General features: G+C 43.1%; 2 protein-coding genes across 2 annotated transcripts; both read right to left on the bottom strand.

Annotated features, from left to right (window-relative positions):
- Positions 1 to 2,962: 2,962 nt before the first annotated feature.
- Positions 2,963 to 3,910, bottom strand: LOC121158976 (putative olfactory receptor 2B8). The gene has a single exon (XM_040983960.1). It carries the CDS (start codon positions 3,908 to 3,910, stop codon positions 2,963 to 2,965), a length of 948 nt encoding a protein of 315 aa, XP_040839894.1.
- Positions 3,911 to 13,356: 9,446 nt separating this feature from the next.
- On the bottom strand, positions 13,357 to 14,447 carry LOC121159001 (putative olfactory receptor 2W6). Its single transcript, XM_040983980.1, has one exon. The coding sequence runs from the start codon at positions 14,380 to 14,382 to the stop codon at positions 13,357 to 13,359; it is 1,026 nt and encodes a 341-aa protein (XP_040839914.1). The 5' UTR covers positions 14,383 to 14,447.
- Positions 14,448 to 14,703: the final 256 nt, after the last annotated feature.

A 14,703-nucleotide genomic window follows, 5' to 3' on the forward strand; every position in this document is an offset into this window, starting at 1 on the left:
CCGGTGATTCAATATCCCCACCTCAGTTACTGAGCTTTAATATCTCAGTGTTTGTGGTCAAATAATCCTTCTTTCACTTAATTACGGTCCTGAAATACGAAAGTAGGGACGCTGACAATTGAGACATGCCCAGTAGCAGTCATGAAGAGGTGACAGTTCTCAACTTTTCACCTCACCAATTACAAAAGTTGTGGGCTCACTGCATGGAAAATGCTTAGTTACAGTAGGAAAAAAAAGTCTTAAATTTGTGGGTGGGAGGCATGAGCAGATTGTCAACAACATATGATACCCGAAGTCCCTGATCCTAAAGGAAGACTTCAGCAAGGAGATCCCTAGAGTGACTTGCTGCTAGAGCGGGATGGTTACACAGAATCAGAAAGAGACTTAGATTGAAAGCTGCCAAAGTTACCGGAGAGGCTGTAGCTGCCAATAAAGAGACTACTGCACATTTCTGGCAGTGTTGTGTGAGTTGATTATTGAGTAAAGACCGTGAGTAAGGCTAGCTACTATCCAGGGACTGGCACTGTGGTGCACTGGCTTAAGCTGCCAATTCTAACACCAGCGTCTCATACCAGAAAACCAGTTGTAGTCCTTGCTGCACCACTTGTGGATCTACCCCCTTGCCAATGTGCTTGGGGAGGCAGTGGAAAATGACATCCCTGTTACACACACGGAAGACTCAGACACAGTTCCTGGCTCCCACTTTCGGGGAGTGAACCAGCAGGTGGAAGATTCCCCTCTCTCTCTCCAACTCCATCCTTCTAGCCCATTACTCTGTCTTTCAAGTAAATGATTAAAGATTTAAAGGATTATCATTCAAAGCACTGCTTCAATTATGGTGAACCTGGGGTGTTCTGAAAGTGCCCAATAAACTCTACACTCACAGATGTGTAAGAAGGGACCAGGGGACGTAAAACCTGAGCGTCCAAGTGTGCTCTGGTATAATGAGTGTTGTACTACTGGAAGACGTACAATTAAGCCTGATACAGGGTACAGAGCTGAGAGCGAACACAGGCTCTCTCTGCCTGTTCTGGTAACGCAGCAGAAAGCTGGGGTGGTTCTTCTAATGCTGCTTCCCAGACATGAAAAACACAAATTTGGAGGAGGAAAGGCTGGATCTGAAAGTCTTGTTTACTATGGACAATGCACTTGGACATGATTTAGTTTTCTGTGAGACTGTCTGTGTCCAGGTTGCATTGCTTCAGTCCTGTACCTGGGGTTGGTCCTGTCTGTGGTTTCCAGTTTCCACTGGAGGTCTGGGAGTACAACTCCCATCGGTAAAGAAATACCACTCCCTGAAGCTTTTATGTCCCCCAAATGATGATGTTATCAATCGAGCTAACCATTATGAGTTAAAAGAAAATTTGAATAGATGGGTATTAAAATAACAAAGCCTTCTGTATTACGCTAAAAATAATAGGGAATCACTCAAAATTATTCAGTGTAAGTAGAGACAAAGTCATTATGGAACTCAAAAGTTCACTAATCAATGCTCATTATTTTGTAATCATGTAAATAAATAGTTGTTCTTTTTTCACTGTATTACCAGACTAATGCTTTAACATTTCTTGAGATTATATATGAAATAAATGTACAAAGAAAAGAATTCAATAAACCTTCATTGACTTTACCAGAGAATGATTTAATTCTGTTGCTTACTTTGTTTCCTAAGTACCCTTTAGTACCTGCTATGTTGCCTGTACACCCTGAAGTGCTTGGGCATCTGCACCCACATGGAAAACCTTGAAGAAGCTCCTGGCTTCGGTCTGAACCAGCCCTGTCCATTGCAGCTATTTGGGGAGTGAGTCAGCCGATGAAATCTGCTTCAATCTCCCAGTCTCTTTCTTCTGCAATTACCTTTGTAAGAAACAAAATATTTAAAGCAAATTCTCTAGCTAATGAAAATTTAAAAAAAATTTTTTTTCTAAATTGAGGGATTTTATTATATGCATAGACCTACAAATATACACTGACTAGCCTCTTCAGTAACACTGCAGTTTTTCATGTAAACTGAGTACTCAGCAGTCGAATTTTTAATTGAAAATTACCACTCTACTTTTTTCCTGAAGAACTGGCCACTGGATATCCACATGGTACCCCAAAGAGGAGATAATCTCTTCAAATCACATCTTGGCCTTTTGGCTAACATCAAATGGAGAGAGTGAGACCCTAGGATCGTTACAGAAATAGTCTTTGATTGAGAGTTTCCAAGTAAAGTTTAGGAAAGATTTAATTCTAGCCTGGTTAAAGATTGCTAATATGAAAAAACACCTTAGCATGTAGCAGTTCAATTTAATGTAAACAAAAAAAAAGTAACTTAAATTCAGTAGAATGGTAACTTAAACTTAGTATCAAAGGAAAAAAATCGTAATAATATGATTATCAAGTGTTATGTTATTCCATTACTTTCTGATTTATTCAAATATGCTTAGATGTAACTCAAGTGCAGCATATAGACATTACTGGATATTGTTAAGTTTGGTAACTTGTCACAAAGTGCATTCCATGTAGAAACAGCAACCAACTCATGCATCAGAACAGCTTCTCTTCCATCTGTCCTTCCAATCCCCACACCGCGGAGGAAAGATTCTTCTCACATCCTTCACCACAGGTTAGTTTTACCTGGTTTTGTCTTTATGTAAGGGAAGCATGCAGTGATGCCCGGTTTGTGTCCGGCTTCTTTATCTTGGCATTGTGTTTGTTGGAACCTTCCACGTTGCCATGGAAGGCTTATTTATTCTCATCACTGTGCAACATTTTAATACACACCAAATTCATCCTTGGCTTATCCATAAGAAAGTCTTGGTTCCATGAGAACAGAGATTGCTCTTTGCTCCAATTCTAGTATAGTGAGTATCCAGAATAGTGCCTGGTAGAGTCTGGGTGCTGTAGGGTGCAGCTAACAACAGGTTTTGGTGGCCCTGTGGTCTCGGGTGCACTAGCTTTGGGCCAGAAGCCCTGATTATTGCCTCTCTCTTGAGTCGGGTGTGCTCCCCACGAGTCTCCTTAGTGCCCCTTTCACTTCCTTGTTTCTCAGAGTGTAAATCAGGGGATTCAGCAGAGGCGTCACCAGAGTGTAGAAGAGAGCAATGCTTTTGTTCACATCCTGTGAGTAACTGGAAGGAGGCTGGAGGTACATGGAGATGAGCGTGCCAAAGAAAATGATCACCACCAGGAGGTGAGAGCCACAGGTTCCAAAAGCTTTGCGCCGCCCCTGGGCTGACTTGATCCTCAGGACAGCCCGAGTGATGTGGCCATAGGACACGAGGATGAGCGAGAGGGGCACCACCAAGAAGAAGACGCTGACGGCAAAGAGTTCAGCCTCGTTGATGGCAGTGCTGGTGCAGGCCAGCTTCAGCATCACGGGAACCTCACAGAAGAAATGGTCCACTCGGTTCCTCCCACACAGGGGTAGGGTCATGGTCAGTGCTGTCTGCACCACAGAATTGCCAAAACCTGTGAGCCAAGCAGTTACAACCAGCTGCAGGCAAAGCTGGGGGTGCATGATGACCATGTAGTGGAGAGGGCGGCAGACAGCTGCATAGCGGTCGTAGGCCATGACCGCCAAGAGGACACACTCTACTCCCCCGAGTCCCAGGGCGATGAAGAGCTGGGTCACACAGCCACCGTAGGTAATGGTCTTGTCCCTCCCCTTGAAGTTGACCAGGGTCTGAGGGACAGTGCAAGTGGTCAAACAAAGATCCATGAAAGACAGGTTGGAGAGAAAGAAATACATAGGGGTGTGGAGACGAGGATCCACGACTGACAGAAGTATGATGGTGCCATTGCCTAGAACACTAAGAAAGTAGATGATCAGGATGACGGCAAAGAGAGCCGTCTCCAGTTGCGGTCTGTTGGAGAAGCCCAGGAGGACGAACCCGGAGAAGGTGCTGCTATTAACTCTTTCCATCACCCTCCACTTTTTGGAATGGAGAGGCCTCTTAACTCTTGCCTTGCATATCTAACTCAAGTCCTGTTTCCATGTGTGAGTCAACACAGCTGGGGATGTTTCAAGCCAGGGAAGGAAATACTGTGCCAGAGAATCTTCCACGGTCTCAGCATCTCCTGTGTATTTTCTCACCACAGCTCCCTGAGACTGGCACCAGCTCAGACCTATTGAAAAACCTCAGGAAACTGAGGCTGAAGAAGGCCAATGCTTTTCCTAGGGTGAGTCACCCAATCAGTGGCGGAGGTAGCATTTCAGTAGACTTGACCACATGGCTTCTTCAGTGCTCGGGATCATGCCTTTCCATGATTCATAGCCTAAATACAACTTGAGCTGCTCCAAATGTTAGTTTTTCAGAGTAATTGCAACTTGCTCTTCTTTTGATCCGTCTACCTTGAGGTTTCTCAAAGAATTGAAATATTTCAGACCGACTCTCCTACTTCTGTTTTATTTAGAGCAAAATATTTTCTAAAGGTGCTTAGCAAAGAAAACTCACCCTTTACTAATTTTATTCCTAGGGGAAAAACGCATTGTAGTACATAAACCAAGCTGTGGGTGCTGGAGCCTGTATCTTGCTTGTTGATTGTAAATCTTCTATTGGATTATTTTAGATTTCTCCATATCCACACCTTACATTCCAAGGGCAAGTCCTGAGTAATCCTTGTCGGTAGCACTTTAAGCAAAAACCTGGGCACCATCATTCCAATACCCAGCATTTCCCTTTTCCTTGCTTTGTAACTTTTTCATTTCTTCAGCGTAGGAAAATTATTTTTTCAACTTGTCACTCTGCACTTCCTAAAATATCAATCTCACAAAATAATGATCTTTTATGTTACAATTATTGAGCAGTTCTTAGATTGATCCTTCTCTCTCATCACACCATGAGCAAGTTTTATAGCAAATAATAATTACACAGAATACCATTTTACACTGTCACCACAACTATCACCCTTCATAACTTAGAAAATAGTCTGGAATAGGATAGCTTCTCAAATATTATTTGTTGGATGAGTAAAAATATAGAAGGAATCTAACAACTGTGAAAGGCAATAGACAACAAATCTAGTAGTTCTGGAAGTGCATAATCTTAGAAGAGAAAAATTAAAAAGAACATTTTGAATAACAGCAACTAAAGACTTGTAATATCTCCCATTAAAAAAAATGAAAACTTTACTACTTTAACAATTGTGCAGTGTTTGAAAAAATGTAGCTTACTTTTAGCTTCCTCTGACACTTGAAAGAAGGCAACAAGAACCAAGAATTGCATGGTCATGAATATTCAAACATTAAGTTATTTTCCTATGCTGTGGTTCTTCGTTTCTATTTTGTCGAGAAGACTAGGTCTCATTGCAAGCTATTCAGAATCATAAAGCTGGCTTCATCAAATATTGTTGGTACTTCTTTTGGCTTCTTCCTTCTATCCTTGTGATTTGTTTCATGGATTTGCTCCAAGTAAGCTAAAATTTTATTTCAGAGAGGAGAAGGATGAAGGAGAAAGAAAGAGTGCTTCTATTTACTGGTTCACTGCACAAATGTCCATGACAATCAGGACTAGGTTGGGCCAAAGTCAGAAGTTCGGAACTTAAGCGAAGCATGTGCAGGGACCCAAGCACATGAGCTGCACATTCAGATGCACACTAGTGGGAAGCTAAAATCATGAATGGAGTCAACACTTGAACCCAGGTTCTCCAAAACAGAATGAAGACATTCCAGGCTGAGGTTTAACCATTGCACCAGACCCTTCCCTTTTTTCTTATGCCTCAAGGGTCATTTTTATAAAGGGAGCTTATCCAGTCCATCCTTGCTTTTTATTTGAAATCATCTTTGAGGTCACTGAAATTCTTCATAACTTAGTCAAGAATGTGTTCATCAATGCTTCTGCTTTTCTTAGAATGCGATCTAGACCAAGGAAAGCATAAGAGACATATACTATAACCACAAAAGTAGAATAAATTAGCATAGACCATTTTAACATAAATTTCAGTAGAACTGTTTCAGGTTTTCCAAGACTGTTATCACATACCATCAAAAGCCAGTGGCTTTAAGGCTGCAGACATGTGTTGTCTCATAGTCCTGGAGACCAGACGTTCAAAGCCCAGGCGTCAGGCTCCCTTGAAGCCTGTGGAGAAGCCTTCCCTGTGTCTTCTTGGCTTCCTGTGTTCACTGACAATCCTTGGCCTTCCTCGGTTCACACCAGCAGCACTTCCATCTCCGTCTCTGTAGTTACTCACTGTTAGCCTTGTGCGTGTCTATCTCATCTGCATTTTTAGAAAGGAAGCCAACACGTTGGATTAGGGACCACCCACATTATACCTATGGCCACAGCCTGATTACGTATACAAAGACCTTTTTTCCAAATAAGGTCACATTCACAGATACGAAATTAGGATTTCAGTGTATCTTTAGGGAGGATGCAATTCAACCCATTCCAACAGTTTAGCATAGCCATGCCAGGCACATTGGAATTATGCTTTATTATAAATGCCTGCTGCCAGTGCAAACTTAAGATGCAGGTGTCAGTCCTTTCCTACTGTAAGTTCATAAAGGAGGTACAGTGTGATCACAACAATGGGTAGTAGTATTATTGATAACATTTTTATTCCTATTGTTACTGGTGACGGATACCTGTTAGAAGTTTACAATAGGAGGAAAAGCAGATGCCTCTTCTTTGGCAGAACTATTCCGTGAGTACCTGTCTCTAAAGCAGATTGATGTTACACTTTACATATCTGAAACATCAACACACATGCATATTCATAAGACTTATAACTTACCTAGGTCTGAACAGAAAAGACTTAGTATTCTTGCAGGTGTCTAGAGGAGGATTCAGCAATTTATAGGTCATATTTCCCTTCCATTCTAGAAGTTACTCTCAGCACACACATGCTGTAGATGCCAGTAATCCAGGCAGCAAGAACAACTGTTGGTGTCTAAGGAATCAGAAGCAAAAGAGCAAGCTCAGCTGGCCTGGGAACAATTGAGTGGATGATGGGCTAAGAATGGCTTTGTCTCCCTCCAAGGAATAAATAAATATCGGGGACATCCAACTATCTTCTGGAAGAAGCCGCATGATGTTGGATGGACCTCAGGGAAGGGCCTATGAAACTAGAAGCCTGTCATGTTATTGATGGGAAGACTATCATCATCGGGCAGACAGAGTCCCATCAACAAATACTGGTCCCCCAAAATGCATGTATTTTCCTTGGGGGAAAATACAAGATCACATATGGAAGAATGCTTTAAACATGCCACTCTCACAACCTGAAAACCCTTGGAAATTGAATACTATCAATGGCAAGGAAAATGAAAATTGCTACTCACTCAGTCTCTGTTAAAGGCAACGAGAATTCTTTTCAAATTTACTGTGAGTGTGACTTGTTATCACCTTGGGATTTTCCTAGAAAGACTGCCCGCTCACTTTACAAAGCATCTAAGTGCCCAAGTGAGGGAGTGTGGTCAACCATGACTGGAAAAAAGAAAAGATCTGTGGAATCTGCCCCTGAATGAAAGGGCAAATACTGCATCTGATGGAGATTTTTATAATCCACCAAAATCAGTAGGTGCTTTAGGGACCAGGATGCTTGAGGACGTGCTTGTTTTTAGTGGCCCCAGGAGTGTCCTGCCCCATGTAACTCATTAGTCTGAGTTCAGGCATGCAGCGTTTGGCCCCACTGGGGAGCAGCCGAAGAGGAAGGCTCTGAAGAGGCACCATCCCACAGTCAGTCAGTCTTTCTTGCCACCTGTTGTATTGACTATTGCATTACTCATATCCAGTGGCATGGATTGCAATTTTTAAATCAGTCTTTGAATTCTTTTCTTTTTAGAAATATTTCTTCCCACTTGAATGAAGGACTGCCAAGCATACTTTCCAGTGTTTTTATTGTTTTTATTAGCTTGTGCTTGTTCTATGAGTCACTAAAAAAAGTATATTTCCAATGGTTTCCAACGGTACTGTCAAGCCCCTGACTTGATTACCTCGACAGCTTGTCACTCAGTCACACCTGATGTTTGTGTTTCAAGATTTTATACTCCATTACTTTTTTATACATGACTGAGAAATATGTTCTTGTGTACTGCATCAGAAAAATGAACACAGAATTAAACTTTCCTATCCTCAAACTCTTCTAGTTCTCTCCCTTCGATAGTTCATCATATTTTTGATAAGACACAGAAATCTAGGTTTTTTTCCTTCCATCAAGCATACAAACTCTCCGTGTAATCTCCAACATTCTTCCCATCACATGAAGTGAATGAGTCAGCCACCATTCTACTTGATGTATGTTGACACTGATGATCTTTCTCCCTTCAATAAACCGTTCTCCCTAGGGTGAGGGAGAGGATCCAAGATGATGAGGGTCCACTGAGGCAGTGCTACCCACGCCCCATGCATGGGCTGCGTGAAGACACACGACATTCAGGGAGCCGTTCACCTCATGCTCACCAGGGACTGGCAGGGAACTGAGGAGGACTGCATCGGTTGTAGGGCCACATAGGAGTGCAGGCACAGACACGGCCATCCTGGACAGTGGGCACAGCTCAATCCAGTGACAGGAAAGCCAACAACATGCCCCACTGGCCTTGGGCCGTTGTCAGGGGCACCCAGGCTGAAAAGCAGTGAGATGTGTTGGACTGGTGATGGAGGGGAAGAGAGAAAACCAAGGGGCAGGAGGAAGTCAAGATTGGGGATATCTGCTGGTCCATTCCCCGAAAGGTTTCCAGCAGCTGGAGCTTCAGCCCAGAGCTGGGGAGCTGGGAACTCCATTCAGGTGCTCCTAGTGGGTGTTTAGGATTCAACCTGGTATGTATTGATAGAATGTTCATAGAGGCAGAAGAGCCAGAACGCCAACACTGATCCTCCAACATGGGGCATGAATTTTCCCACCCAACATCAAAATTACTAGGCCAAGTGATTTTAAAATGTCTCTGGCAATAAAATGTTCATATAGTCTTACATCACAGAAGATTATCATCTTTGAAGAAAAAATCACTGCAAATGTCAGTAAATAAATAGGCAGCTAATCTTTAACAAGCTTCTATGGATACAGGTATTAAATAACTCACTTGTGAGTACATGGCTAAGCTATTGTTCAAGTGGGATTCTTACCCAGTTCTAGAGATGCTCAACTTTCTAGAAACCATGAAAATAAAACAGAAAGATCTTACAGTAGCCCATGGCCTCAATATCATTCATTTGGTTCATTTAAGGAAAGTGACATGCTTTGGGTCCCATTTTCACTATGTATCAGTATATCATGTATCTGTTATTACTTTAGAAAACCGAATTTTAGAGACAGTTTCTTCACTTGGTGAATTTTACCTACACCTTTTCTTCAATTGAAACCAAACCAGTGAGGAATCAAAATATAAGTATGTATTGAGCATTATTTAAAAAGTAAAATAAAACAGAAAGAATTAAAAATTTCATCTACAGAGTTTAGATTTGAATGTAGAAAAACCATTTTGCTTTTTATGACCGACCTTTTTATGAAAGACTTTCTGTACCTTTGTGGCCTTGATAAAAACGGATATTTTTAAAAATGAAACCATCTGATTACTTACATCAACACATATGTGTACATACAAAATGTAGATCAATGCAGTATATAAGATTTGTTGTGAAATTCAAACGTTTTTCAAATCAGATGTTTCAGTTTTGTTATTACTTGAAAGGCAGGGAGATAGGGAGAAGACACAGATATAGGAGTATCTTATTTTATTTTAGATTATGTTTACTAGTTGGTTAGGGCGGGAGGTGTCGAGGATTAGGGGAAAGTGAGTGAGATATTAGACAAACAGAACATGAGGTCATACAGAACTGAACTTTTTATTATTGTAGTAGGGCAGCCATCATCTTACAGGATGGTGTACCGAAACAAAAAAGTGAGAGTTTTTATACTTTTACAAAAACATAGTGCCAGTGGTGGGAAAGCAGGTGCACAGAGCACAGGTTAGCTGAGTTTCCACAAGGTCAGAGTAGCCCATAACAGCTCCAAGTACAGGGCAGACATGTAACTCTTCTATGGGAAAAAAAAAATGATCAGGAAAAAATTCCAAGGGACAACAATATGTCAGGTTCTGGAGTCAGGCCTGCCGTGACTCCAAGCCTACGTACAGCCTTGCGTGGACACAGAATGTCCTCTCCTTTACGTCTCTCCTGGAATGTCTGCTAGGTATCCACGTCAGCGAGACCATTGTTTCCACTTATTTTTTTCTTCTTATTCTTCTTCCAGTGTCTTGGGGAAATTGGAAACAAGAGGATAACCCATACCTAACTTCCCAACCACCTCAGTATCCGGGGAACTTATCATAGGAGCCACTCCCTGGGCCTAGAATGTTCTTTCTGCTGCAGAACCATAATATCATGAGCCCTCCCTATACAATTCTATTACATTTGATGCTGCATGCATTTTTATTACTTTCAGAAGTGCTCATTATTGTAGATCTTTTGAATAGCCATGCATTCTATCAGACAAACTTCTGTAGCAGACACTGCTCTTTTATTGAAATGCTTTTTTCTCCCATTTTAATGGCTCACGAGTGGGGAACAAACAAGGCAGAATGATCCAGGGGCTCTGAGGACATTGCATGCCAGAAAACCATCATATCAAAGGAGGGGTAAATTGTCTGTCAGGTGAGGCTGTGCCCAGTCAGCCTCCCTGAGGAACAGCCTGTCCACCACAGAGGGGCAGAAAGGGTTTTGTGCTAAAAAGAAAAAATCCTGCAACCACTTTTGACGGTCACAGAGGGAGATTCCTCAGGGATGCCCATCATAGCAGAAAAGCATAGCATGTCTGACTTTGCTCGCTATCTACCGGGTGGCTTTATTAATGACATATTACCTGGGTTGCTAAGAGAGTTACAAAAATAAATGATCCCACCCTGAAAGTACTCACGCGTGAAATATGTCAGTTCAAGGACATCATGCAGTCCACACAGGGGATTGGTGTTCGCTGAAGAGGCCAGCTGGGGTCTCTTACTCAACAGCAGAATGCCTGGGTCTGACTCCCAGCTTCCCACCTCATTCCAGCTTCCTGCTGATAAACACCCCAAGAGGCAGAAGGTGATGGGTCACGGGTTCAGTTTCTCCCACCCATGGGAGAGACCTTGATTATGCCTTGCTCTCACTTTTGTCCTGGACCAGCCCAGGCTCTTGTTGGCATTTGACTAGTGAATAATTGGATCAGATGTCTTTCTCTTTCTCTCTCTCTCTTTCTCACTCATCCTGTCTCTTAAATAAATAAGTGAATATTCATTGAAATGGTTAGTATGGATGAACTAAGCATAGATTTAAATTTTTTCACATCAACATAAGCTTATTTTCAATTCCTCCTTTCCAGTTCTTTTTTGAAGCATCTCTCTATAATATAAACCATAGAAAGTCATCTCAGTATATAAAAATGCCACCCATTGAAAGATACGACCAAATATTCTCGAGTCCAGGAGTCTACACATTTTACAAACATATCATATTCAGGCTGATGACAGATGTATGGGAAAGGTTTGACCAAGGTGTTTTTCCTGAGGCAGGGTGATGTCCTGATGCTAACAGTCAATATAACATATGTGATGTGAGAAGTATCCAGTTAGAAGTGTTAAAGAGCAGCAGATGGAGAAAACAGGGCTGGGCGGATTGTAAGGAGACCTGTGTATTCTTGCTGATTTTCCTGTCACAGCGAAGGTTGAGGCATCACTTATGTCAGTTTGTACTTTTGGGGTCAGATTGTGGCTCGGTGGGTGAAGCCACTATTGGAATGCTGGCATCTCTATGGTCCCTGGTTTCGATTCCAGCTGCTCAGCTTCTGGTCCAGCTCTCTGCCTATGGCCTGGGAAAGCAGCAGAAGATGGCTTGATTCCTTGGGCCCCTGCACTCAGGTGGGAAACTTGGCTGGAGTTCCTGGCTCTGGACCTTGGCTTGGTACTGTCTCAGCTATTGTGGTCATTTGGGGAATGAACCAGTGGATGGAAGATCCCTCTCTGTGTAACTCTTTCACCTAAATAAATGAATCTTTTTAAAAAATAATAATTAATGACATAAAAGTCTTTTCTCTGTGTGATCTGGATTGATTTCCACACATTCTATACACTATGTGTGTATAGATAATAATATCATGTTTTAAAAATTCAGTATGGGGCCCAGCATGGTAGCCTAGTGGTTAAAGTCCTTATCTTGCAAATGCCAGGACCCCATACAGGTGCTGGTTCTAATCTCGGCAGCCCCACTTTCCATCCAGCTCCCTGCTTGTGGCCTGGGAAAGCAGTTGAGGATGGTCCAAAGCCTTGGGACCCTGCACTCATGTGGGAGACCTGGAAGAGGCTTGGGCTCCTGGCTCCTGGCTTCAGATTGGCTCAGCCCCGGCTGTTATAGCCGCTTGGGGAGTGAGTCAACAAATGAAAGATTTTCCTCTCTGTATATCTGACTTTCCAATAAAAAATATATAAAATAAGTCTTTAAAAATAAGTATGAAAATATTTAGATCCTTTTGCTGAGAGCAGATATTTCAAGTTAAACATAGATAAGAGACATGGTTTTGCTGTCAGGCGCCCTGAGGACACTCTGCAGGGTGTGCGACTCTCCAGGGCAGATACTCACAACGCTGCAAGTCCCTGATGACCGAGAGCCTTGTCGGAGACTGAATCAATGTCTCCCTCCGACAGTGGAAGAAGCAGCTTCTTCCTCCCTTTGCACACCTGTGTCAACACTCATTCACTCCTTGTCAATTTGTGCACTTTTGACTCTGTTATTTTGTAAATGATTATTGTATCTACATGGTCTCTCATTGATTGAGTTAGGCAAGATCTCAAGAACCTACGTATTTGTGTCTGCATGAGACTCATCTTTATCCTGGAACTGAAGTATTTTTATTAAATATTATTTTCCTAAAAATTTTTTGTATCATGTGTACCTATGGGTGATTCTGATTGACTTATGATATCCATTAGTATAATTATCCATATCTTAAAAGGGGTGGTGGTGCTAGCATTGTGATGCAGTGGCTATAAAGCCACAACCTGCCACACGAGCATCCCATATGGATGCTGGTTCCGGTTCTGGCTTATCCAGTTCCATTATTTCTGCTCCCTGTTAATGTGCTGGGAACGGAGCATAAAGTGACCCAAGTGCTTGGACCCTTGCTCCCACGTGGGAGACCTGGAAGAAGCTCTTGCCTCCTTGCTTGGCCTGGCCCAGTGCTGACAGCTGCAGTCATCTGGAGGGTGAGCCAGTGGATGGGAGATCTCCATTTCATCTCTTTCTCTCACTCCGTAACACTTCCTTTCAAATGAATAAATTAAACCTAAAAAAAAAACCCTAAGAGTGCTTGATTTTTTGGATTTATCACAAGCATGAAATGAACCTCTTTGAAGCAAATGTTGTGCCCAGTACCACAAAGCTTGTTGCATTGTGCTGCCACTCACTGCCGCCCCAGGACCTTCTTGAGGGCACCCTTCACCTCCTTGTTCCTGAGCGTGTAGATGAGTGGGTTCAACATGGGGGTCACCAGGTTGTAGAAGAGGGTGAGGAACTTGCCTTGGTCTTGGGACGAACTGTTCCCGGGCTGCATATACATGTAGATGATGCTTCCGTAGAACAAGGAGACCACAGTGAGGTGAGAGCTGCAGGTGTTAAAAGCCTTGCGTCTGCCATCAGCCGACTTGATGCGCAGCACAGCTGCGGCGATGTAGCCGTACGAGACCAGGATGAGGCTGAGCGGCAGCAGGACAATGAGGACCGCGAAAGCGAAGGCCAGCATCTCCACGGCGCGTGCGTCCACACAAGCCATCTTGATGAGCGCCGGCATCTCACACAGGAAGTGGTTGACGCGGCGGCGGCCACACCTGGAGAGGGTCATGGTTAGTGGCGACATGACGATGGCATTAAACAAGCCGCTGCCCCAGGCCACTGCCACCAGCCGCAGACACAGCTGTGGGTGCATGATAACTGTGTAGTGCAAGGGTTTACAGACGGCTGCGTAGCGGTCATAGGCCATGACCGCCAGGAGGATGCATTCAATTCCCCCCACCGAGAGGAAAGAAAAAAGCTGGACAACACAGCCGCCATAGGTGATGGTCTTGTCTGGGCCCCAGAGGTTGACCAGCATCTGCGGGATGCAGCTAGTACTGAAGCAGAGGTCAAGAAAGGACAGGTTGGCCAAGAAGAAGTACATGGGTGTGTGGAGTCGCGGGTCCAGTAGGCACAGGAGGATGATGGTGGAGTTCCCCAGCACTGCCAGTGAATACAGAATGAAATTTACAATGAAGAGTATCATCTCCAGCTTGGGACGGTCGGAAAAACCCACCAGGACAAAGCCATATTCTGAGCTGTCATTGGCTCTTTCCATCACCTTCAATTCACATGGTCTGTCAAAGCAAAGTGAAGAATATCTTGAAACCCATGGAATATTTATCAGTCCTTTAGAGACGCATGCTCCTATAGCCATCACGTCTATAACTTTCCATATACTTGAATATCTTCTGCCCAGCTATATAAAGTCTGGCTTTGGTTCAAACACACAAGACTAGTTGTTTCACTGTTGGGAGACTTCCCACACGTAATCATGATTTTATTAAGGAGACATTTCTCCTTGTGATTCATAAGATGCAATGCTTTAACCTTACTGAACGCACCATATGACATCCTATGATGTGACATCCATTTACCCACCTGCAGGCAATTGCTACGTTTCAACTGAATGTTATTTGGGCGAAGATTTGCTTTCCATTCTTCCTTGTACAAGATTACCAGGAGTACTGTGAGCCTA

The sequence above is a fragment of the Ochotona curzoniae genome, unplaced genomic scaffold (genome assembly GCF_017591425.1).
Source record: "Ochotona curzoniae isolate NIBS_2020 unplaced genomic scaffold, NIBS_Ocur_1.0 contig_4064, whole genome shotgun sequence".
Lineage (NCBI taxonomy): Eukaryota > Metazoa > Chordata > Mammalia > Lagomorpha > Ochotonidae > Ochotona > Ochotona curzoniae.

Bases quoted from the DNA above. Each gene is read 5' to 3' on its own strand.
- LOC121158976 (XM_040983960.1), bottom strand. From the start codon at position 3,910: ATGGAAAGAGTTAATAGCAGCACCTTCTCCGGGTTCGTCCTCCTGGGC.
- LOC121159001 (XM_040983980.1), bottom strand. From the start codon at position 14,382: ATGGCTATAGGAGCATGCGTCTCTAAAGGACTGATAAATATTCCATGG.